At 43.8% G+C, this 24,457-nt stretch overlaps 2 protein-coding genes across 6 annotated transcripts in view; one reads left to right on the forward strand and one right to left on the reverse strand.

Annotated features, from left to right (window-relative positions):
- The window catches only part of CCNK (cyclin K), a 30,462-nt gene extending 24,126 nt beyond the window's left edge, over positions 1 to 6,336 (reverse strand). Inside the window, exon 1 of one of the 2 annotated variants that reach the window (XM_021941550.2) lies at positions 6,199 to 6,336. The gene's annotated coding sequence lies outside the window, so the exon portion shown is untranslated. Of the gene's footprint in view, positions 1 to 6,063 lie in introns of both variants that reach the window. The other variant, XM_021941551.1, reaches the window with a different exon arrangement.
- A 415-nt stretch (positions 6,337 to 6,751) lies between these two features.
- The window catches only part of SETD3 (SET domain containing 3, actin histidine methyltransferase), an 89,610-nt gene continuing 71,904 nt past the window's right edge, over positions 6,752 to 24,457 (forward strand). For 3 of the 4 annotated variants that reach the window (XM_017960322.3, XM_017960324.3, XM_021940286.2), the window contains exons 1-2: positions 6,752 to 6,971; positions 22,432 to 22,542. In XM_017960322.3, the coding sequence (XP_017815811.1) occupies positions 22,440 to 22,542 (103 nt within the window). In that variant the 5' untranslated portion in view covers positions 6,752 to 6,971; positions 22,432 to 22,439. Of the gene's footprint in view, positions 6,972 to 22,431; positions 22,543 to 24,457 lie in introns of those variants that run through there. The other variant, NM_001169078.1, reaches the window with a different exon arrangement.

Raw genomic sequence — 24,457 nt, forward strand, 5'->3', positions numbered from 1 at the left:
GGGGGGTTGCCACTGGCATCCAGTGTGGGTAGAGGCCAGGAATGTAGCTGAACATCCTCAGTGCACAGAACAATCCCCCATGACAAGAAATTATCTAGTCCAACATTTCAATAGTGCCAAAGCTGAGAAAGTCTGCTGTACAGTACAGTTTTATCCTATGAATGTAACACACTTTATCTATCCATTCTACTGTCTGGGCATGTAAAATGTTTCTGGTGTTTGATTATTAATAAGTGTTAAACATGCACATATATTGTCATAGAACAGAAGGCAACTGGACAGTTGGCTGAGGGAATCAATATCTTGGCACATCTTAGCAATTTATTTACAGTTGGGAATTGCTACTTTAAGATACATATGCCTAACAGTTTTCCATGTACTTTTTTCATTTAAATATTTCCTGAGCATTTACTATGAGCCAGGCCTTAATGGCATGGCAGGGAACAAGACAAGCAAGGTCTCTGCCCCAGGAAGCTTACATTCTAGTGGGAGAGACAATAAAAAATAAATATATGAATTATTTGTCAGGGAATAATAATAACAACAACGCATGTAAGGGGAGAGAGCATAATGAGGTTTGTTGAGAGGTATGCAGAAAGAGAAACAGGAGACTACAGTAGCAGTTCAAGTGAAGACTACCTAATACACCTGTCTCCACACAATGGCAGTTGGAAAAAGGGGTGTGTGTGCCAAAAGATGATTTCAAGTTTGACTGACACAGAGGGTGATACTAAAAAGACAAATGGATAAGACAAGAGAAAAAGCTGGTTTTGATAAGAAGGGAGGAAAAGAAGAATTTGGCTCTATAAATACTAAGCTTGAAGAACTTTAAAATACTTTTGTGGAAATATCTATCAGACAGATAAATAGGCCAGTTGGAGTCTCTACAGAACATATCTACTTGGGATTCATCTATACAGAGGTGACAACTATAAAGTCGTGTTGACGGATGGAGGGATGGAGAATGAAGAAGGAAGGAGTCTGGGTACAGAACTCTGTGAACTTGTACCAAGTAGGAAGAATCACCAAAGGAGAGCGTTTGCCCAATGACAGGAAGGTAAAACAGCCTTGAATGTACTTATGATTTATCCACTTGTGGACTAAGAATCACCAAATAAGAGAAAGGGAAAAACACTGGTCCAAGAAGTAGGGAAATCTGCATCCTTCATTGCAAAATAAACCAAGGCATGTCAGCTTTAAACCAGAGATGGTAGTCAACAATGACAGATGCAAAAGAAAAGTTAAAGGACAAGGAACTAAGGGAAGTTTACTTTAATTGGTGATTAGTTGTTTTTTAGAGACACTGAAAATTGTGACGGTTGCACGACTCTGAAAATACTAAAAACTACTGATTTGTACAGTTTAAGTGGGTAATTTGTATGGTATAGGACTATACTTAAATAAAATACCTACATACACATAAAAATAAAATAACATTTTTAGAAGTGCAATAGGACAGAAGGTGTAGAAACTGCAAGGGGTGGTAAAGAATGAACAGACTAGGAAATAGGTTATTCTTTTTTACTCATTTTTTAATTTTTTGAGACAGAGTCTCCCTCTGTCATCCAGGCTGGAATGCAGTGGTGCTCACTGCAACCTCTGCCTCCTGGGTTCAAGTGATTCTCCTGCCTCAGCCTCCTGAGTAGCTGAAATTACAGGTATGAGCTACCATGCCCGGCCAGAAACAGGTTATTCTTTTGAGGCATCTGTTCTCAAAGAGAGTAACAGGTAATAGTAGGGAGTTTTTGTTATTGTTTTGGTTTTTATTTATTTTTCAGCATGAAGGAGAAGGAAAAATGTCTGCAGCCAGAAAAAAAAAAAAAAAAAGGAATGACTAGTGGAGTCAGAACAAGGGAGGCTAACTGGTCAAGGGATAATACAAAGCATAGTAAGAAAGTTAACCTTAGAAAGAAAGCTCTTTTTTTCCCTAAGAAGGGAAGGAAAATTTTGACAAAGACACTTTTAAATAATCTTTTAAGGGGGAGGAAGTACCTCCATATTCTCTAGGAAGTAGAATACCAAAATATCTGTTTAGAAGAAAGGGACAGAGTGGGGAACAGTGTTAGGAATAACCCAGTAGGGATGAAACTGGAATGGAAAAGAATCTTGGTCCACAAGTGGATAAATCATAAGTATAGTCAATTTTGTTATATTCAATTCAACCCTTTAGGTTCCAAGGCAGAATATAAACAATTCATGAAATGTAGTGACAATATTATGGACATAAACAGAATAGAGATAGTCCTCAAAATCGTAGAACTCCCTGAAAGAGTTTTTGCCTCAGGTCTATAAACCTGTTCCCTATTACTCTTCAATTACTTTTTCACAAGACCCTAAAGTTATAAATTTTCTCATTAGCAGCTCGTGATTCCTGTGAAAATGACTGAGATTTATGAACTCTGCAAAATGAAAATCCATACACAAGCAACCTGTCAAGGCATTTTAGCAGCACCTTTCAGGAATGGGCTTCATAAATATCATTTTACATCTTAAAAGACTAAATACAGCCAGGCGCAGTGGCTCATGCCTGTAATCCCAGCACTTTGGGAGGCCGAGGCGGGTGGATCATGAGGTCAGGAGATAGAGACCATCCCTGGCTAACACGGTGAAACCCCATCTCTACTAAAAATACAAAAAAAGAAAAAAAAATTAGCCGGGTGTGGTGGCGGGCACCTGTAGTCCCAGCTACTCGGGAGGCTAAGGCAGGAGAATGGCGTGAACCCGGGAGGCGGAGCTTGCAGTGAGCTGAGATCGAGATTGCGCCACTGCACTCCAGCCTGGGTGACAGAGCGAGACTCCGACTCAAAAAAAAAAGACTAAATATATTTTCTACATTTAGAATTATGGAAACAATAGTAAATGTCACCACTCAATTATCTCACCCAATATCGAAATCCCCTCTTAGTAATATTTGGCCACTTATCAATGAAACCTCATTACTTTATAAAACAGCCTATGGCATTGCTGGGTATCAATAACTGGTGTTCACATAATTCCTATATTCCTATATTGATTTTTATCTGTTCTGTTCATCCCCTAGATCTGCTACACAGATGGCATAAAATAATGCATGAATGAAATCTACCTTTTAGCGACTCTTTAACTTCTACCAGGGTCCTTAAACTAACCTTTGAAAATACATTTCCCTTATCTATTGATTGTCTTTCAAATAGGTAAAAGCAATTTTTACATTCCCTTCTCTAGGGTAAACAAATCTAACCATTTTTCTCATCATGACTTTTTTTTTTTTTTTTTTAGTGTTTCAAGTCCTCCCTAAATATTGGGAATCAAAACAGATATGATGTGCATAGTACATGGGAGGGGGGTGGTAACTAACATTCAGTAACATGTCCATTGTGTGTCTGCTGTGTTGCAGCCATGTGTGCAAGCTAGTTTTCTTATCCTCACAATTTATCACTGAGAAAATGGAGCCAGAGAGACGAAGCAACCTGACTAATTCACAGCTAGCAAGCAGCAGCCACAATCTGTCTTACTTTATACCAAGATACTGCCTTCCCTCAATCTAGACACTGCTTTTCTTCTGTAAGTGGAACATTACATCCTAGAACCACTTTTCTCAAGCCAGGAAAACTGAGTTTTTGTAAATGTAATCACACCAACTAAATTTATTTATTTAAAAAAAATTTTTGAGACGATCTCATGTAGGAAATCTATATCTGGTTGGTTCTGGCCTATTATTATATTTCAGCCTTTAAGAACTCTTTGATTTCTGAGTGTCATCTAATGTGCGGCTGATTATCACTACATGGTTTGAGTGCATTTATTAACTTGAGAATCATGCTGTTTATATATTTAAAGTTGGTAATAAAAAAGTGTTAATCAGAGCAAGGGCAAGACCAGAGTCCTGTAGCATATCTCCAAAGATTTACATATCTCAGGTTTACATCAACCCATTAATCAACATTTTGGGGTTGGTAATTTGCATGGATATCAATCCATCTAACCACACCTTATCCAATGCATATTTAACTCTTGTATCTAGACACAGTATTAGAATCTTGTTGGAAGACTGTGTCCTAAATAAACTTAAATGAACTTACGTCCAGCAATCCCCAATCACTACCAGTCTAGTAACAAAAGGAAATGATTTGTGTCACCTGGCTTTTTCTTCAGACAGGGTCTTGCTCTGTCGCCCAGGCTGGAGTGCAGTCACGTGATCACAGCTCACTGCAGCCTTGATTTCTGACTCAAGTGATCCTCCTGCCTCAGTCTCCCTAGCTACCACAGGCATGCACCTCCACATCTGGCTAATTTTTTAATTTTTTTTTAGTGATGAGGTCTCACTATGTTGCCCAGGATGGTCTTGAACTCCTGAGCTTCAGTGATCCTCCAGCTTTGGCCTCCCAGAGTACTGGTATTATAAGCATGAGCCACCACCTCTGGCCTCACCTGGCCTTTTCTTATTGAAGCTCTGTTGGCTTCAGGGAATCAGCTCTCCTTTCCCAAGTACTCATAAACTTGTTGGCTCTTCCAACCAGATTCTAAAACAGTTTATTAATAGGTTCCTAGCAGCCAAGAGCCATCGAATGGTTCTGTGTGAAAACTGAGACATTTACCAGACTCTAGTCTTCTATCATTAACTGCACTTTTAGGATTTTTCAAAATTTATGAATAATGATTTTATAAAGTCATCTGCAAATACTCTGGTATACAATTTACCTGAGCTTAAAAATATGATCACTCTGTAATCTCCTCAATTACCTTGAATTTAATTCCTCTAGATTTTTTTGTCCTCATCCAGTTTTAAAGAAAACAAGCAGAAAACACTGTCCTCCCTTTTAGACACTCAGCAGAGTCACTGCTTTCAAATATAACGTCCTAAAATGAACTAGCCCATTTTATAGGCCACGGCTATGACCAACTTTTCTTTATGACATTCAATTTTAGAAACAGCATTTAACATTTAAGAACCTCATTAACAACTCGAATAGTTTTTATTGCTTGTTGGTGCAAACTACATTTTCAAAATGGAACAAATTTAAACAGGATTTGCCTAGAAATCGACTAATATGCTTGAATACTGCATCACAGTATAATCGAAATGAGATACAAGAGGGGGAAAAAACCCTAAAAGACAGCAGTGGTAGTCGCTCTGAATAAAACAATCTCGGATAATTACTATATTCATAGTCAAGATTATTTAACAGGTAAGCATCCTAAGTGCATAACTTTAATCCAGATGTCTATCAATACTATTACCATTACCACCATCTATCCATTCTTTCATTCAGCAATACGGAGGGCTTATTAAACATCAGGCAGTGTTCCAGGCGCCGAAAGCTCCTCGCTTTCATTCTAGCAACATCATTCATACAAACTTTTAGTGGGCACCTACAATTGCAAGACATTGTGCTAGATATCTGTAAACAGCGATTTAGATCGAGATACACAAACATCACCAAGTTTCCCTTAAAAACATAGAAGACCACCCTTAAGAAATGCTCTTAGAAATAGTTCCTAACCTCAGATGACTTAGCGAAAGCTCCGTTTAACTGGCAATCTAAATTTAGCGAGCACTACCGAGCCTATCTTGGGCAGACAATAGTTTAGGAGCTGTCAGATAACCTCTAGACTTACGATCCAATTTTCTAAAAAACAATTTCTCTCATAACAAACCAAAGCAACCACCAGGAGCGGGTCCGTAAAGACGATGTCTCGGCAACAACTAAATCTAACCGCGGAAGTGCCTTTTCCTCATTCTTAGTCGCACCCTCGTTACGTGGCTCTTCAAAACTCCAAAGTCGGAATACCCTAGACATGGAACAACCTCCAAAAAGTCTCAGGCCTAGCCAAGGTTTGGACTAATACGCCGCGAAATAATCGGGGAGATGTGAGTAGTCTGGCTGTGAGACTGTGCGCGGTTAACACCCCTGCCCCTTTTGCCCAACCCCTAGAAAGTCCCCGAACTCTGACTGCTCCCCAGTGCGAGGGCCGCTACCAGTTCTAGACTGAGCCCGGCCTCACTGCCCCGCCCCGGCGCCTCAGACCCTCTCTACACGCCCGCCCCACAGCCCCGCGCCGCCCGCTAAGTTCAATGTGTACCCGAGGTTAGCGGAGGGAGGCAGAATCCGGAAAGAGAGACTCCGCCAGTGGATGGCGGCGGTTGACCATAACCTACTCCGACCTCCAGATACGCCGGAGGTGGGCGGTGCTGCCCGCAGTCGGTGGGTCACTCACCTCGCGCTTCAGGCAAGCCCCTTAGCGACGTCTCTCCTTGCCGACTGCGGCCATCTTGCATGTGGAATGTCGGGGAACTACGTCATCACGCTGCGTCTTGAGACGAAAACCAAGCGACCGGAGGGGCGGAGAGAGTAGGATGCTTGTCAACCAATGGGAAGAAAGCAGAGCTCTCAAAAGAGGAACAAGCCGCCGCTCTCCTCCCCGCCCGCCCGCCCGCCCCGCAGGACAGTGGCTGCTGCGTGCAGGGGGAGGAGCCAGTCACAGGGCCCATCCCGTCGGTCCCGCCCCTTGGAGCAAAAAGGCATTCTGGAGCAACCGAACCTGCTAACGGAACTTGGGCGCGTAGGCGGGGCCCGGGTCGAGATTCGTCCAATCAGAGCTCTGGCGGGGGCGAACGCAGCCAATTGCGACCTCGGGGTTGGCGGCCGCTGAGCCGGCCGCTCTCGCCCCCGGGAGCCGCCAGCCCACTGGCTGGGGAGGACCCCGGACGGAACGCCGGCTGGGCGGCGGGGCGGGGCCGCGCCCATGCGTCCGAGGTGTGGACCAATGAGCAGCGGCGGCGGCGGCCCGGGGGCGGGGTCCGGGGCGGGCGGAGCAGGGTTGGGCCGCGGTAGCGGGGCCGTCTCAGGCTGCCGTCCCGCCCCTCCCGTCCGGCCGCTGCCGCCGCCACCACCGCCACCGCCACCGCCACCGCCTGGGGGTTGGTTGAGGCGGACGGCGGGGTCCGGGCCGGAGTGCGTCGTTCCCGCTGCGCTAAGGGAAGCGGGCAGGTGAGTGCTGGCGGCGGTCTCTGCGCGCGCGCGGCCCGCGGGCTGCGGGGAAAACTCGCGCTGCGTTTCCGAGCTTTACGAGGCCGTCCCTCGCCCTAGCCAGCGCCCCTTGGCCGAAGTCCGGCCCGCGCCCCCGCCAGGGTCTCCGCCTGCCGCTCTGGGCCCAGGGTTTGAAGGGGGCAGGTGTGCGCTCGGGTGCCTGGGCGGGGAGGGCCCGGCGGGGTCGGAGGGCTCCGGTCGGCCTCTGCCCGGGCGCTCTGCGGGGCGGGAGGCGCGCGCTCGCCGCTGCCCGGTCCCCTCTGCCGCCCACACTCCCGGGCCCCGCGCCACCCGGTCTCGAGGTGGTAGCAGGTGCAGGCAGCGCTCTCCCCGCGCTTGGTCTCCTGTCCCCGGCCCTCGCTCCTGCTCTCGGGTGGGGCCCTGGCCCCTCGGGCTGGTCGGCTCGGCTCTGCGCGCGGCCGGGTCGAGCTCTCATTTCCTTCCTTCCTCCCGTCTCCCCGCTGCTCGGGGAAGGCCGTGCGGTTTTATGTTCCTCTCTGCGAGTTCTCGGTGCCCACCGGGGTGCCCGGGGACCAGCCCCCGCCTCCTCCCGCTCGGTCCAGTTAGGAAGACGGTCGTAGGAAATAGGTCGTCTTTCTTCCCACGCGTCCCTGGCCGTGATCCACACGCGCAGTGCCCTACCAGGGAGAGGCATTCAGTGCTTTAGAGTTTGTCATTCCGGCGTTAAACTCTTCTCCTCGTGGCTCCAGCCTGGCGATGCAACTCTGTCTTTCCCCTGTCTCCACTCGGGAAAAGGAGCCGACAGTGACGCGCGCCACTGGCTGCGGGGCTCACCCTCGTCGGGCTGGGGTTGGGAGGAGGGCATTTAAGTATTGCAGAGGCATTCACGGCTTAGGACCACTCGGACCGTGTTATTTTGCTTTTCTAAATAAATAAGGTGATATTTCAAAAATACTTTTAAAGTATGCTGACAAATTAATTTTGCTTTTAAGAATCCTCGAAGAGTTACCTCTCTCTTCGTAGCCTGATTGTGGTGCTGATGAGACCACTATAAATGCGTTTGTCAAAACTCAGAACCGGACACTGAAAAGTGTGAATTTTATCTTATGTAAAATATACCTCTCCCTCTCCCGTTTTTCTTCTTGAAATGACCTTGCCAGTATTTCAAAACTGAGCTAACCAGTAATAATGTCGGAGAAGTGTTTATTATTTTAAGTGAATACCTTTAATCCAAGAATATAGCGAAATAAAAGCAGTCTTCCTCTCCAGTGTTAAAATTTGCCAAGACTTGCTTGAACCTTGCTGTATATACTGTGTTTATACGGGCTACCATGCGTGAAGAAAGTCCAGCGGTACCGGATTAGTCCCAGGGGCTGCCGTGATTGATACTTTGGTGAAATTCCAACAGTTTACCGAGAGGTTTTTCTCTGGCCTAAGAAAGTAGTTTGCAAAGCCAAGTTCTCAAACAGCTACAGAACCTCTTTATTGGGACCCCAGACAACCTTGGATTTTAGCCTTCTGCTACCCCTTTCCTGTTTGCCCTCTAAGTGATTGTAAGTTAATATCTGAAATGGAACTCTAGTCTGAAGGAGTAAAATGGTTGCTTCTCCAGTGTGCTAACATCTCAGGGCTTTTTTTTCCTGAAATTGGAGTGGTGTTGGATTTGAAGATTAAAACATCTTATGTTTGTATGTACGTTAATAGCGAAAGCTACTTGTAAGAGCACAGTGATTGTCAGTGAGAAAGTGATGGCTGCTGCGATGCTCTTCCCTGCCGTGGACATTTAGGCCACATTTTAAATGATAATTAAACTTTCGCTTTAGAAGCCTGGATAATGAGAAAAATGTGGAGGTTGTACTCAGATATTTTTCCTATTTAAAGCTCAACCACTGGACAACTGTTTTTGTTTTGAGAGTTCTGATAAACGGTCACAACAGCCTCCTTGAAACACAGTACTCTCCTGCCTGGAGGAGAATGACAGGATGACGGCACCGGGGAAAGTATGACCATCAGCCACAAAGGCTTGCTTGGAGTGAATATTTAGTAGACAATCATTGAATTCAATGAAAACCAGGTGCATAGTTTGTGCTGTGTAGAGTTGTAGTAAAAATATAAGCAATAATCCCACCTCCAAGTCAGGGTTACTCTGAATGCTTTGTGACTAGATGTCAGGGTAGTTTGAGGCGTACTGGGTATCTGAAATGTTTGAATTACAGAGTCTTTTTTCTTATCACGAATCCGAGGTAGGGTTTAGAACTGTAACTAATAATGTATCTTTCTTATGTGTAGTTGGATGACTGTCCTTCTCTGAGAGGTTCTTTATCTTTAGAGACTGGTTTGCCTGTTCCCTGGTTGCTGTGCCTGGTGCTTCTTTTAGGGGTGGGGAGGAAGAGTTTCAAGTGTGTTTCTTTCCCTTGGACCGAAGTCCTGGGAATGGAGTGGTGACTTTGTTCCCCCAAAGAGAACTAAGAGTCTTTTATTCCTATGGCATTCAATGTTTTTAACAGAACAGTGAACTTGTCTTTATTCTTATGTTACTTTGGATTTTGCTTGTGGCCAGTTATAATATTTGCTTTCTCAATTACCTATCATTATTTTTGGGCCCTTTCTTTATCAGTGAAAACTCTTCTGATTAGCTGTGCATCTTTTCTCTCCTGCTACAGTCATAGAAGTGTTTATCTGGGTAACAGTTTGTTCTGGGTCATATTTAACCAGTCAAGAGTATTAGACTGAAAATTCTTGCTTTTACAGTTTTCTACAGTTTTCACTTTTGTTGCCTTTACAATGGATTTCTGTCCATTGGATTTCCTTTTATCATCTCATTTTTCTATTCATAACATTGGAGAGGTTAACTATTTTGATATGCAAATATAATTAATTTACATAATTACTCAAGTTAAAAAATTTCTATCGAAATATTAATATATATAATGTATTTTCCTATTACAAAGAAGTTTAGACTTGGCTTTTTTTTTTTTTTTTTTGAGATGGAGTTTCTCTTTTGTTGCCCAGGCTGGAGTGCAATGTCGCGATCTCGGCTCACTGCGACCTCTGCTTCCTGGGTTCGTTCTCCTGCCTCAGCCTCCTGAGTAGCTGGGATTACAGGCATGCGCCCCCACACCTGGCTAATTTTGTATTTTTAGTAGAGACGGGGTTTCTCCATGTTGGTCAGGCTGGTCTCAAACTCCCGACCTCAGGTGACCTGCCCACCTTGGCCTCCCAAAGTGCTGGGATTACAGGCGTGAGCCACAGCACTGGGCTGAGACTTGGCTTTTTAAAAAGTCACTTAATAGTCTTTTGAAAAAAAATTAGCATCTCCAAGATTAAGAAGTCTTGCTTTTTAACTCAAGCCAGAGATTAGCTGTGTTGACCCCGTTTCCGCTTGGGAGTCTCCTGTGAGTTTTGGAAATAAACAGACTGTAAAAACAAGAGGTAAAAACACAGATACTGAACATTTTCAACTGAGATAAATTTTAATGGAAGAAAACTGGTTCCAAATGATTATAAAATTCAAATACCAAAGTTAAGACTTTGCAATTCTTTTTTTTCTTGTATCAAGTACTTTCCAAGTAGAAGTGAACTAGTAAGTCCATACAGTCTTGGTTGACAATGGAAGACACATCTATCTTTGATGTTAAGATTTTGAAAGGGATCTACTGATTACTAAGCCAAAGTGAATTCTTAGCCTTTTACGAGCCTAACCTCAGTACTGGGATGGGGAAGTAGGGGAGGGCAGAGGGACAGAGCAGGAAGAAATGTTTCCACTGTTTTTTAGAAAGACAAAAAAATTGTCTAGAGAATGTAGATAATCAGGTGTCTACATGGAACTTTTTATTTTTAATTTCTAATTGACAAAAATATTTGATACATAGAACTCTTTTTTTTTTTTTTTGAGACGGAGTCTTGCCCTGTTGCCTGGGCTGGAGTTCAGTGGCCGGATCTCTCAGCTCACTGCAAGCTCCTCCTTCTAGGTTTAGGCCGTTCTCCCGCCTCAGCCTCCCGAGTAGCTGGGACTACAGGCGCCCGCCACCTCGCCCAGCTAGTTTTTTGTATTTTTTAGTAGAGACGGGGTTTCACCGTGTTAGCCAGGATGGTCTCAATCTCCTGACCTCGTGATCCACCTGTCTCGGCCTCCCAAAGTGCTGGGATTACAGGCTTGAGCCACCGCCCCCGGCCAAGAACTCTTAATAAAATGTGCACTATCTTAGGCTTATCACTATCTATGATCCTGAGTTTCACTTTCCTTTTGTTTAAGAAAACAATTCATTAGGATGTAACAGGTCTAAGAAATTCTTCCAACTAAAGGGTTTACAATGTTCAGTCTCAGAAAATAGACATGCCTTTGCAATATCAGCAAAGCCTTTCCATTGCCATATTTGAGGAGGAAGCAAGGATTAGCGTTATTAAAGCTGCTTTTACCATAAAATGTTTACGGGTGTCTAATAACATTTTTGATTTGTTGGTTGTAATAATTTAGCATTGCTGCATGTCATGGTCACCTCATGGTTCTCATGCGTTTTTCCTCCGCAACAAAAGTGTGGCATTGCAGAGATCACTGTGGGATGTACTGGATTGGATGGAAGCTCTTTTGGAAGTTTCGCGCATGTCCCAATTTAACCTGCAGCTCCTTCTATGTATTTGGACAAAGCCAGCAAAATAACTATACTTTTAAAAGGCCAAAGAAATAAAGCCTTTACATGCGTATGTTTTATCACTGCAAAGGAATAGTATTATTTTGAATATCAGAGATAACAGTGAACCTTTGGAGCTCTCATAAATGGGTTGGTTTTGAGCCGAACTCATGAAATATTATTGAGTATCAGTAAGATTTGTCATTGAGGTGTGCTGGTGAGGCTCTGACACAAACTGAGTCTATCATTTTGCATAAATTACTCAGTCTCTGTAAGCCTCAACTTTCTCATCTGTAAAGGGGGCTTGTTAATACCTATCTGATACTGTGTAAAATGCTTACCTCAATTCCTGATCATATAATAAATGCCTAAATGATATGATTGTGATGGGGACGATCATGTTGGGGAACTGCCATAGGACACAGGGCACGGCAAGGATGATCCTGAAATAAGGAACATGACAGCATGAATAGTTGCATTTAGGTTCAAAAACTCAGTTGTTAATATAGCACATCTATCTTGCTGAAGATCATGAAAGACTTTAGTTGTGACTGTCTTGTCCTAAAGGCTGTGGGACCATGTTGTATCATCTTTGTGTTTCAGATTAGATTCTCAGGAAATGTGCAGGAGTGAGGGAATGAATTCACTTGGCTCGTAGAAAAGCTAGGGCAGTCTTAGGAATATTAGTCAAATTTCTTTGAGTTTCAGGAAGGTGGGTAGTCCATCTCCGAGCACATCTGAAGGGTTTTGTTGACTTCGGAAAAAAAAAACAACAGCAGTTCATTGAAGTATAATATGCTTAAATCATTTTGCTCACTTTTGAGAAATATGTAGTAATGAGGGGCACATTAGGCCTGGAGAAGACAAAATTTTGGGGAGACACAAAAGCTGACAGGTCAGAGAGGACGGTGAACTTCTCTGCAGTATTGTACTGGAGGGGCTCACAAAGCAGGAGATTGTCTTGGAAGTGAACGTGCAGCTCTGCTGGCCACCTAAAGGCAGAAGCTTTGAATCTGCCTTTTTCACTTACTGACAATCCGCCTTAGGCTGTGTGTTTGTTAATCAGGAATGACACACTGGCTCTGTCCTGCCTGTCTTATATCCTTCTCAGACTTGGATCAGGTGAAGTACTGATTGTGACTGCTCCATAACATCAGGCGCCATGCGCCGTACACGCGTGGGGTTGAGAGCTACTATAGATCTCCTCTAATCCTGATGCTCCTTGGTTCTAGAATCCAGAATCCTTATGTTAAGGAATGTGGATGGTTTGATGGATTACAGCTGTTTCTTCACCCGTAACATTGTCTTTTTTATTTTAGAAAGATATAATAGGAAATGATTATTCATGATACCCAATGATTTTTTGCTTTACAAAAGGTTTTTTTGGTAACTTCTGTTAAATAGGAGCCTATGTTAATTTATTTGCAATTTCATTCAACGGCAGTTTAAAACTAAAACCTACTATGTAATGAAAAGTCCGTCAGAAATGTTTAGTTATTTCTAAAATTATTGTGTTAGTGGAAAAATAGCAAAAAAAAAAAAAAAATGTGAAAAGCAACAATTGTACTTTATTTATTTATTTATTTATTTATTTATTTATTTATTTTTGAGACAGAGTCTTGCTCTGTGGCCCAGGCTGGAGTGCAGTGGCACGATCTTGGTTCACTGCAACCTTTGCCTCCTGGGTTCAAGTGATACTTGTACCTCAGCTTCCCAAGTAGCTGGGACTATTTTTAGTAGAGACAGGGTTTCACTGTGTTGGCCAGGCTGGTCTCGAACTCCTGACCTCAGGTGATCCGCCCGCCTCGGCCTCCCAAAATGGTGGGATTAATAGGCATGAGCCACTGTGCCTGGCCAACAACTGTATTTTTAAAATCTCAAGTTATGATACTTAAATGGGACAGCCTAAATTGTTCTGTATCAAGATTAAATTTTGATCAAATTAAAATTTTCTTTGCATGCAATTTATAGATCTGTATACATCCTGGTACTTAAGTAGTTACTGAGTTGAAATTAATTCCACCTTCTTCCCTGCCTGCTTGCCTTGATTTCTTGGTACTTTTAAGTTGTGGCACATCAGTTCTTCTTTTGTTTGTTTGTTTATTTTTGAGGCAGAGTCTCACTCTGTCTCCTAGGCTGGAGTGCAGTAGTTGGATCTCAGCTCACTGCAATCTCTACCTCCTGGATTTAAACATTTCTCCTACGTCAGCCTCCTGAGTAGCTGGGATTACAGGCCTGCGCCACCATACCAGGCTAATTTTTGTATTTTTAGTAGAGCTGGGGGGGGTCTCACCATGTTGGCCAAGCTGGTCTTGAACTCCTGACCTCAAATGATCCACCTGCCTCAGCCTCCCAAAGTGCTGAGATTGCAGGTGTGAGCCACTGCCCTTGGCCCAATTCCTCTTTTAATTAGAAGATTGGAACGATAGGTGCCAGTTTGCCATGTAAACTGGTATGAGTTGGTACGGCTACTAGGCCCTGCTACTGTGCAAAGCCAGAACGCGTTTCTGATATATATGAGTTTCAGCTAACATGGTACCATGGCACTTTGTCAGTATCTGTAGGAAAGGAAACATTGCACAGTTAAATACTTTTCAGTTTGGGAGTGCTTTCATTTTCCTAACTCATCATCCTATAATTTGTGTATTTAATTCTGAATGTAGTAATCTGATCCTCCTGGCCGGCAAAGTATTTTAGTAAGAGTGAGAAAAGAGTATTTCCTTTTCTTCCTACACGAAGATTAGGCACTCACCCTCTCTAGAGTAGGCTTTACAGCTGGGAGCCTGAGGTGGAGGAAGCCATCCTTAGGACCATTCTCTCCCTTAGTCAACCCAGCTGTGAAGTTGGGTCAATGCAGGATACGTTGAAAAACAGATGCTGTGCTTGAGCTAAGGTTTCCTGGATAACTTGCCAGATAAGTGTAATCAAAAATGTTTATTCTAGTTCTGTTTAGTTGAAAGCAGCATTTTCAAGGGAACTCAAGAAGTATACAAATAAATATCCTTTTCATTCAGAATGTTTGAAAAAAAAATGCAAGTGAATTACATCCAAATCTGTTCATTATGTGTGAACTATGCTTTGTAAAAATGGGTTAGGTATTTAGCACCCTTTACCCCACCTCCGCCCGCACTCCCCACATTAGCCAAGGTCACTAAATGTGCTTTCTTGTGTCTCGACCCATTTATTCCACGACTCAGATTAGATGGAAAATGATCGCTTGCGTGGCAGAGGTGGTGGTTGATTACAGATGCTCCTGTGTATTAGTCAGCACTTTAAATAATAATTGAGTATGTCTTTCATTCCTCTGTCTTCTAAAGCTTGGCTTGTCTGTTAGATGGGGAGGTTGTTGATGGACTTGTAAGTGGTATATGGTGTTTTAAAGGGCCAAAGTTTGAAGATTCTATAAATTTTAAAAATATCTTGATGGTGAAGAAATGTAGACATGTGTGAAACTCTTGGCTTAGCTGTTCCTTTTTATAGATACCCCTTCCTCTGAACGACTAACTGTAATTGTATAATTCATGTATCAATCCTGTATTGCTACTCTTCATATTTTCTTTTGTCTTAAGTATTATTTAAATTATTTTTTTGGTACTATTTTCCTGTTTTCTTTAAGATAATTCAGTAAGTATTTGTAAATTATACCTGATTTCATTCTAAACTTTGCAGAAAAACATTTTTGATTTAATATTGTACCTTCTGGCTAATACTTGTAATTTAACTTGAGTGTGTATGTGTGTGTGTATACACATATAATTTAGTATGCATTTATGTTTTCCTAATATAAATATTGGAAATAAATATTGAAAATAAACATTTGGTCTTTGTGGGGACTTGATGAATGTTTAATATATTTTTTTCATGGAGAGCATGAAGGATGTTCAGAATACCTGTTTGACTGTTTCATTTGTTTAAACTTGTAGTTTAGCCCCAAATTCACTGAAATGATCATGAAAAGTATTCACTGTATATAACAGACTTTTGAAACATAAATGAAAAGGGTAGTTATTTAAATCCATAAGGTTGGGGAACTTACACGGCATGCATCTTTTTTGATAGCTAAAAGAAGGCAATATGGGGTGAATTTAGGAAACCACACATACTGGATACTAACACCTTCTCACACTGATCTTAAAATTTAGTCATCCTTCTTGAATTGTACTTTATTTCTTGCCCTTCTATGTTTAGTTACTTACGTGTTTTAGGAATTATCCATGCTGCTTTATTTTGAGTGTGAGTCTTGGTTTCCCAGCCTCATCCTTGGGAACTGCAGTTCTGGTTTTGTCCAATTTTGTTGTCTTCTGCAACAGCGAACATAGTATAGGCACAGAGACATTGTGCAGCTTAGTTTAATCAAGCTTGCCTATACGTAGAGTCTACCTATATGCTGGAGCTAATGCAGGATTTCAAGTTTGAAGCTAGGGGTCTGCTGCTTGGCAGCTGTGGTCTCTTGGCCAAGTCACAGCCCTCTCTAAGCCTCCTGACAATGGGCTGTGGTCACTGCTGGCCTCAGTGGGCTGTGGTGGGGATGCAGTGAGGTCATGGGCAGATGCTCGTGTCCTCGGTCACAAGTGCCCACGGAGCTTTTCCCTGTGCCTGTGCTGTAAGCGTTCCTTTTCTATCAGAAACAGACTAATTCCTGCTTTATTGCTTTCTAAAGACCAATAATGCTTAAAAGATTCCAGTGTGTTTTTCAGAGTCTCTCTTATTAAATTTAATGTCCTAAAGGTTTTCTATCTAAAACTGGATTTTGAAAAGAGATCATCTTGTAAAAATTGTTTTTTGAGACAGGATTTTGCTGTGTTGCCCAGGCTTCAGCCCAATGGCTATTCACAGGTGTGATCATAACTTGCTGCAGCCTCGAACTCCTAGGTTCAAGAGAGCCTCCCACCTCAGCCTCCTGAGCAGCTGGACGATAGGCATGTGCAACTATGCCCCACAGAACCGTTTTTTAAGTGTGATATTACATAAGCTTAACCCTAACCCCTGTCCTTCATGGTGTGGCCAGTCTATAATTATCTACACCTCTCTATGTAAATTTATATTTTTACTTCTAAGAGTTACCATAGTTCCTTAGTAGAATTAAATATTAAGTAAATGTTTCATTTGGCTACTGTTTAATAACTGTTGGGAGCAATGTGAAAATTAGTAACACCAATATATTCAAATATGCTATCCAAAGATTTTCTTTTACTCAACAGATTTTGACCTTCTATGTGTCTGTGACACTATATTAGACCCTATGGGTAATACAGAGATGGAGGCTTTGGGTTTTTTTCTGCCACAAGACAGTGGGTAAAAGAGTTCAGACTGCAGTGGATGAGGTCACAGAGGTTCGGGGACTGTGCTGTGGAAGTGTGGTGAGGAGACCTTGTTAGTGAGGTGGGGTTTTAGCCGGGTAAATTTTAGGTGGAGGACCCTGACATACTCACCAAGGGGTCAGGGCCTTTCGGCTGAAGTAATAGAGCGAAGAGTGTGTATGTCAGGGAATGACAGCCAGGCCAAGGGGCTGAGGGAAGGTGGGATGTGGGGAGCTGGCAAACTCACAGGAAAACCTGATGTTTTAGGGCTGAACGAAGTAAGTGTAGGGCATCTGCCTTCAAGATGCTTTGAGTTAGGGGTGTCCCACAAATACTAGAATTAGTGCCAAACCATACTGAACCCAGAGACAAAAGAATCTTACGTACAGTGATAACTGGTACTGAGAAACACTTGCCTTCAGTGACTTAAGTTCTTAAAGTCATGCTAAAGGCCAGGTGTCATGCCCGACTGCCTGGGGTTCAGGGTACAGGGGACTGAGGAGAGCCCTCGGACAGGGTGGACCCAGCCAATGGGGAGGCTTACTGGAAGAGCCCTGGAAACTTGTTTCTGGGGGGAACAGACTGAGGAGATGACTTGGGTCTAGGATCCTGTGCCCTAGGGAGATACATTTACTGGAAGAAGGATAGGCAGCTCCCCACCCCCCATCCTTAATTAAGACGAAGATTCTTTCTGCCTAATGTAGGCTAGCCACCTTTTCTACTTTATAGCCTGTATCCCTGTGGGAGGGAAATAGCCCAAAGAGGTTGCCAAAAGACAGAATCCCAACATAAGCCAACCCTTTAGCATCTGTAATAACCTTGACTTTGACCCTTTCTGACTGACTTTGTTGGGTATGAGGGTTGCATGGAGGAGTCTGGAGTTTCCCTTAAGGCACAGGGGACATTTTGGTAGAGCCTTGAAGTATATGAAAAATCTTGCCAGGAGAAGACAAGGGGACAGGCAGTGGGGATAGCTGCATTCCAGAAAAAGGGAGGAACATGAGCAGTCCCCTGGAGCTGTGTTGTGTAAAGGTAGGATGAAGCTGGACACATAAAATGGGGTGAGGCAGTTCAGTCCTCGAAGACCTTGCTAGGGAGGTTACACATTATCCTGTGAGCTATGGAAAGACGTGAGTGAAAGAAACCTACACAGTGTAGAATTCCACTTATATGAAGTTTAAGAATAGGCAGAACTAATTGATGGTAATAGAAGTTGGCATGTGGGCTGCTGGGGGAAGGACTGGTTGCGAAAGGGTTCATCAGGACTGCTGGCAAGGACTGGTGTGTTTGCTACCTTCTGCAAGGGTGGGGCCTTGCACGTATGGGGATGAGTCCATGAATTCGTGCACTATGCGGTTTGTAGGTTTCTATTTTTTTTTTTTCTTTGAGTCAGGGTCTCCCTTTGTCGCCCAGGCTGGAGTGCAGTGACGCCATCACAGTTCATTGCAGCCTCAAGGGATCCTCCCACCTGAGCCTCCTGAGTATCTGGGGACTACAGGGTTGCACCACCATGCCCAGCTAATTTTTGTATTTTTTTTTAGAGACAAGGTTTCGCCATGTTGTCCAGGCTGGTCTCGAACTCCTGAGCTCAAGCAATCTACCTGCCTTGGCCTCCCAAAGTGCTGGGATTATAGGCGTGAGCCACTATGCTCATCCTATGCAGTTTGTATTTTATACCTCAATTTATTAAGGCTGACTGTTGACATTGTGGTGGGGGAGGACTTGTAGGCAGGGAAATGAATCCCAAAGGGATTGAAAGAGCTGGAGATGAGGATCTTAGCTAGGAGTGGCTTCAATGACTGCATAAACATCACTCTGCAGGACTTTCGAAGATTGCATTCTAGCATATCTGCCTTCCCAGGGGCTATGGTGTGTTTTGAAATTACACCTCTGCTGTATTTATACACCTATTACTCATTTCTAAGAGCCAGCAGTTTTCTGGCTTAAAAAAGAAATCTTGAGAACAATTGGAGTTATAAGTACTTGACTGTAGAATTACTGTCAGTGGAATGTATTTTGTTTTCAAACGATTGTAGCCATATTTTTAATGGTCTGCCATGTGGAGCAGGAATTAGACATTTCCTGTCTGTTCCAAGGGAATGGAAACCTGGGTAGAAGCTTCAGAAATGGAGATTGTAACCTAACCTAAGACCTGTGCCGATGCTTTTCCCTGGGAGCTCAGGGTGGCATCCTCTGTGTAGCACCTGCCCTGTGTTGAGGCCTGGACTGTATGTTGGGGTTACAAATAGAAACAAGACAGGATGTCTTCAAGGAGCCTGTTATCTGAAGGGAAGCTGGTATGCAAGCAAGTCTTTTAGTACAGTGGGGCCCAGCAATAATGGGAGAACATACCAGGACTTGCAGAGGTGCAGAGAAGAGAAGATTGTGACTAGGGGGACCAGGTAGACTTTACGGGGATTCCTGGACAGCGGTTTTAGAGAAAACTAAGAGTTTGTGAATAAGTGACTAAAATTTTACAGTCAAAGGGTGAACGGGGAGGCAGAGATAGGCACGTGATGACCGCTGTAGAGGGACTGGGAGCCCTTGGTGTTGCTGGGAGGGTGTTTTACATATTTTTACAGTTTCCTTTTATTCCAGGATGACTGACACTGTATGTTTTACACTGATTTTTAGAAGACTTATTAGATTAATGTGTTACACATTATTCTTTATACATTAGATACATAAGAGAAGATAAGCTTGTTAGCCTATTAAAATAATGTGATTTCCTACTATTTAGGGTGGTGGCAGTGTGAGGGTAGATTTAAGCAGCAGGGACAGGCTTGGGCAGGGAGATGTACGAGACTAGTGTTAGGGTTTAACTATGAGGACGCGTTCAGGAGGTGCAGGAGGAAGTGGCTGGAGCTGCCCAGGTGTGGGCCGAGCGGCTGCTGGCAGGAGTGTTGGGGGTGTGCTCCATATCCCATGGTGTTTGACCTGGAAGACTCCCCGCTGCCATGTAGTTTTTTTTTTTTTTTTAATCTGTATTTAAACAGAGGCAGTGTGGTAGTGGTTCTGGGTTCAGATTCTAGCTCTGCTTCTTACTTGATGCATGACCTTGGACAAAGAGAAGGGACTTAACCTTTCTGAGAATGTCATCTGAAAGATGAGGATGGTATCTACGGCTTAAAATGTCGAGGAAGATCAAGTGAAGAGCTGTGTCTTAGCTCAGCACCTGGCAGAGGGTGAATACTGAGCTCCAGGGAACAGCTGCTGCTACATCAATGAGCAACTGGAGTTGGGTGGATCGCTGAGGGAAGACATTGGGGGAGGTGAGGGGCTGCAGGCAGAGCGAACAGAGCCTGTTTTGTAGCTGTTGGTGGGCACCCCTGAGAGAGCCGGTGCAGAGCAGCCCCGCCATCCCAGGCTCACTTACTGTTAAGAGAAGGGAAAGGGTCTTGGAACTCCTCATCAGAGTGACGTTCTTGCCTCATTTCAGGCTTCCACAGCAGAAGGTCTTGCAGGCAAGGCTGAAGGGAGAGGCCAGCTAAGCCATTGCTGACAGCATGCTTCTGCATCTCCTCCTGCCAAGCCAGCAGACCCGCTATATTTGGAAGTGTGATTAACGTCCTTATTACCAGACTCCTTGGTGGTTTTAGTGATTTTCAGGTTAAGTTCGAAGGTCCTCCAGAGATGCCCTCCGCAGATGTGGGAGGCCTGAAATGCCCAGAAGGGTGGAGGTGCTCTGTCCAGGCTGTGCCCTTGCTCTTGGCTGTGAGCTGGAACCATGGGGAGCTTTTTTCTCTTCTAAGAAGGTAGTTCTTAAGCATAGGAAAAGGTACTTAAGCTGTCTGTCATCCTGCCCTCCCCTCACTTAAATTTTCTGCTTTTGATCACAGAAAAAGAATTCCTTTTATTGCTGCAAAAGTTTTACGTATTTTTACCAGTTTCCTTTTATTCCATGATGACTGACACGGTCTATTTTTTTTTTTTTTTTGAGACGGAGTCTCGCTCTGTCGCCTGGGCTGGAGTGCAGTGGCCGGATCTCAGCTCACTGCAAGCTCCGCCTCCCGGGTTTACGCCATTCTCCTGCCTCAGCCTCCCGAGTAGCTGGAACTACAGGCGCCTGCCACCTCGCCTGGCTAGTGTTTTGTATTTTTTAGTAGAGACGGGGTTTCACCATGTTAGCCAGGATGGTCTCGATCTCCTGACCTCGTGATCCGCCCGTCTTGGCCTCCCAAAGTGCTGGGATTACAGGCTTGAGCCCCCGCGCCCGGCTGACACTATTTTATACTAATTTTTAGAAGACTTATTAGATTAATGTGTTACACATTATTCTTTATACGTTAGATACATAAGAGAAGATAGGCATGTTAGCCTGTTAAATAATGTGATTTCCTACTATTTTAGCACATGACCATATTTGCATGGATTCAGTTACAACAGAATCAGTGATCACCTGTATAGTGGGAGAATATGTTTTAAACCTTTGTCCTAGCATAGTTCTTCACATGGTGATAGTTAGTTCTTTTTGTAAAAAACAAATGGACCAAAGTCTGCTTTTTGATTCTCACTTGAGATGCAGTGTAACTGACTGGGGCTCCTGGAGGCCATCCTCGTGGTGGTTTGTTATTCATTAGCTTATGAATCACCCTGCCAGCTTCTTGGCTGGACACTTTCTCCATCTTCCTGGGTCATCATCTTAGCCTCTTGTCTCTAGAGAATCAAAGCCAGACACCTCTGGCAGTGACTCTCATCCTCTCTTGAGTGGCTGCCTCGCTAGGCTTCCCTAGAGACCCCCTCTCCAGCTGGGTTCCCTTCTTCACTGTGCTTCCCTCACGCTTCTTGTCCTGTCCCTGTCTTTGAATTGCCCCATCTGCTCTTCACACATCCACGTCCCTTCCTTACTTTGAGACCTGTTGTTAAAAACACTTGCAAGCAAGCGTTATCTCGTAGGGTCTTTACCCAGGACACCAGAAAAAGAAATGTGTAGTATTAGTATTTAGAGTTCTCAAACGGGGAAAAAGAAACTCTGGCGAGCTAGTCTAACTCCTACATTTTGTGCCATGGGAAATCCCAAGCTCGTCAGAGTTTCTTCCAGCTCTAAAATGTCTTCAGCATTTGTCCAGAGAGTGTAATCAGTTGCTTATGATACAGTTATGGTTAATGGGAAATGATTATTTTAAGGCAAAGTGGGGAGAGAATATATAGGTCTTTATGCCCATATGTGTATGATGTATGCATGGTTTTTATCTCTCTAGTATACTGGAGTATATTAGTATGCACAATGAAATCTATGTAATTTAAAAAAAATTTAGAGTAAAATTTGCTCTACTATAGTTTTTGTAGTTGATAAAGAATGAACTTTTCTTCCAGAGACTACAAAGCAGATTTTTTCCCCCCGTTTGAGAACCTCTAAATACTAATACTACACATTTCTTTTTATGGTAGAAAACTTCAGGATATGGCATATGTAAGGTAAAATCAGCCTCTGAAGACTAAGACACTGCCGTGTGTTGAACATGTTTTATTACTTTATTTTGTTCTTTGGTAATGTAATTTTTTCTCTTTTCTTTCTCTTCTCTGTAGTCAGAAAAATGGGTAAGAAGAGTCGAGTAAAAACTCAGAAATCCGGCACTGGTGCTACAGCAACTGTGTCACCAAAGGAAATCTTGAACCTGACCAGTGAACTGCTACAGAGTAAGTCCTCCTCTGGGCTCTCCCTGCCTTGATGTGGTGGCTGTGCCTTTTTCTTGTCACCAGAATGGGGAAGCATGCATCAAACAAGCTGGTATTCAGGTCCGAGCTGATGAGCTGTGGGCCTGGATGAGTCACACAGCTACCCAGATTTGCAGTCCTCACCTGTGAGGATGGAAACACCTGTCGGAACTGTGTGGCTGTTAACAAGGCTTGGGTGAAATAATTGTGAGCTTCAATAGCACAGTCACCTGGAACATGGTCTTCCCTGAGGACCCATGGGCAAGAACCAGCTCTACTACTTTTGCACAGTGTGCCGCTCCGCAGATTACTGAACCTTCTGAAACGCAATGTTCTTCTTGGTAAACATAGATAATAACTGTCTCAGGGAGTGAGCCAAGGACTTTGTGAGATGTGGTGTGTGAAGGTGCGTCACGGGCTGTTAGCCCAGGTGAGTCCAGCGTGCCTCTCGGAGACCCGGCCTTCAGATCTCTGCCCCTCACTGGAATGGCTCGCCTTCCTTTTTGGTGATTCAATTAACAGTGCTTCTGATTTTTTTTCTCTTTTAGACAAAGTCTTGCTTTCTCGCCAGGCTGGAGTGCCATGGCACTATTGTGGCTCACTGTAGCCTTGACCTCCTGGGGTCAAGTGATTTTCCTACTTCATTCTCCTGGGTAGCTGGGCCTACAGGCCTGTGTCACCATGCCCAGCTAATTTTTTTGTAGAGATGAGGTTTTGCCATGTTGCCCAGGCTGGTCTTGAACTCTTGAGCTCAAGAGATCCTCCCGCCTCTGCCTACCAAAGTGCTGGGATTACAGGCGTGAGCCACTGCACCTGGCTGTGTATCTGATTTTTACATGCTATAGTTTGAGAGTTCTTGGCTTAAGGAAATGGAATTTCTACTAAGTGCCTGTACTTGTTTTAGCAAGTTAGTGTGATTTGGTAACTTTTTAAAATTATGAATTTGAATTGGTGCAGTTAGTGCCTCGGCTGTAGCTGTGGTCACTCCATTGCCCTTTGTCCATGTTTAGATTATGTGGCAGGCTAAACCCCAAGTAAAAACGCAGCCTTCCCTTCGAGACAGAAAGCAGGCCGCAGGCAAGTTGGAGTCAGGTCCCTCCCGAGTGCTCCCCTGGATCCTATGGGCCAGTGGAGTGTGGCTGTCCTTAGCATTCGTCGCCGAGCTCCCCTGCCTCTGGCAGCTTGAGGATAGGCTCACTGCTGCTTCACCTCTGAGGCCTGTTCCAGGCCTCAGTCAGTGCTTGTTGTTGGAGAATAAAGTAAGACTGGCTACCCTTCATAGTTAAGACTCAGCGCATATCTAGTTATTGTGTTATTTGCCACATATGCTCTTTTAATAGAGAGCAAAGAGGCCCCAGAGGTTAAGCAGGAGTGTGGGAAGGGGCTGTCTGAACCAATGCAGTTGTGTGAAAAGAAAGAGCTGCCAATAGGCGGGGTGCCCAGTGTGCAGCCTTCCAAACTCACACCTCAGTCTCGGGTGTTGGTCTTTTGGTTCTGGCCCCACAGTGGAATCTTAGCTTCTTTTTTAGCAGTGACTATGCCATCTCATTTTGCAACTCCCCCAGACTGCTGAATATAGTGCCGTACACATGGATGTGAAATGTTTGTCGACTAATTGTCCTTATGTCCAATTTCACTGGTTCCCTTAGGGAATCAGTGTTATGGGGTTTAACTAAAAAGAAAGGTTGACTTTTACTATTAACTTCTTTTTGCCATATAGAAGAGTTTTGGGGGGATAGTTTGCATTTTAGCTTAGCTTTTTATCATAGGTTTTCCTCTTAGTAAGTATATTCTAAAAAGAGTTAACTGAGAAGAAGCTGGCTGTGAGCTAGGTGCCCGCTCCGTGCTCTCTCTTGGGTACGTTCAGTGGGGGATGTTTTTATGATTCCCCAGGATT

This window comes from Papio anubis, chromosome 7, assembly GCF_008728515.1.
Source record: "Papio anubis isolate 15944 chromosome 7, Panubis1.0, whole genome shotgun sequence".
Classification (NCBI taxonomy): Eukaryota; Metazoa; Chordata; class Mammalia; order Primates; family Cercopithecidae; genus Papio; species Papio anubis.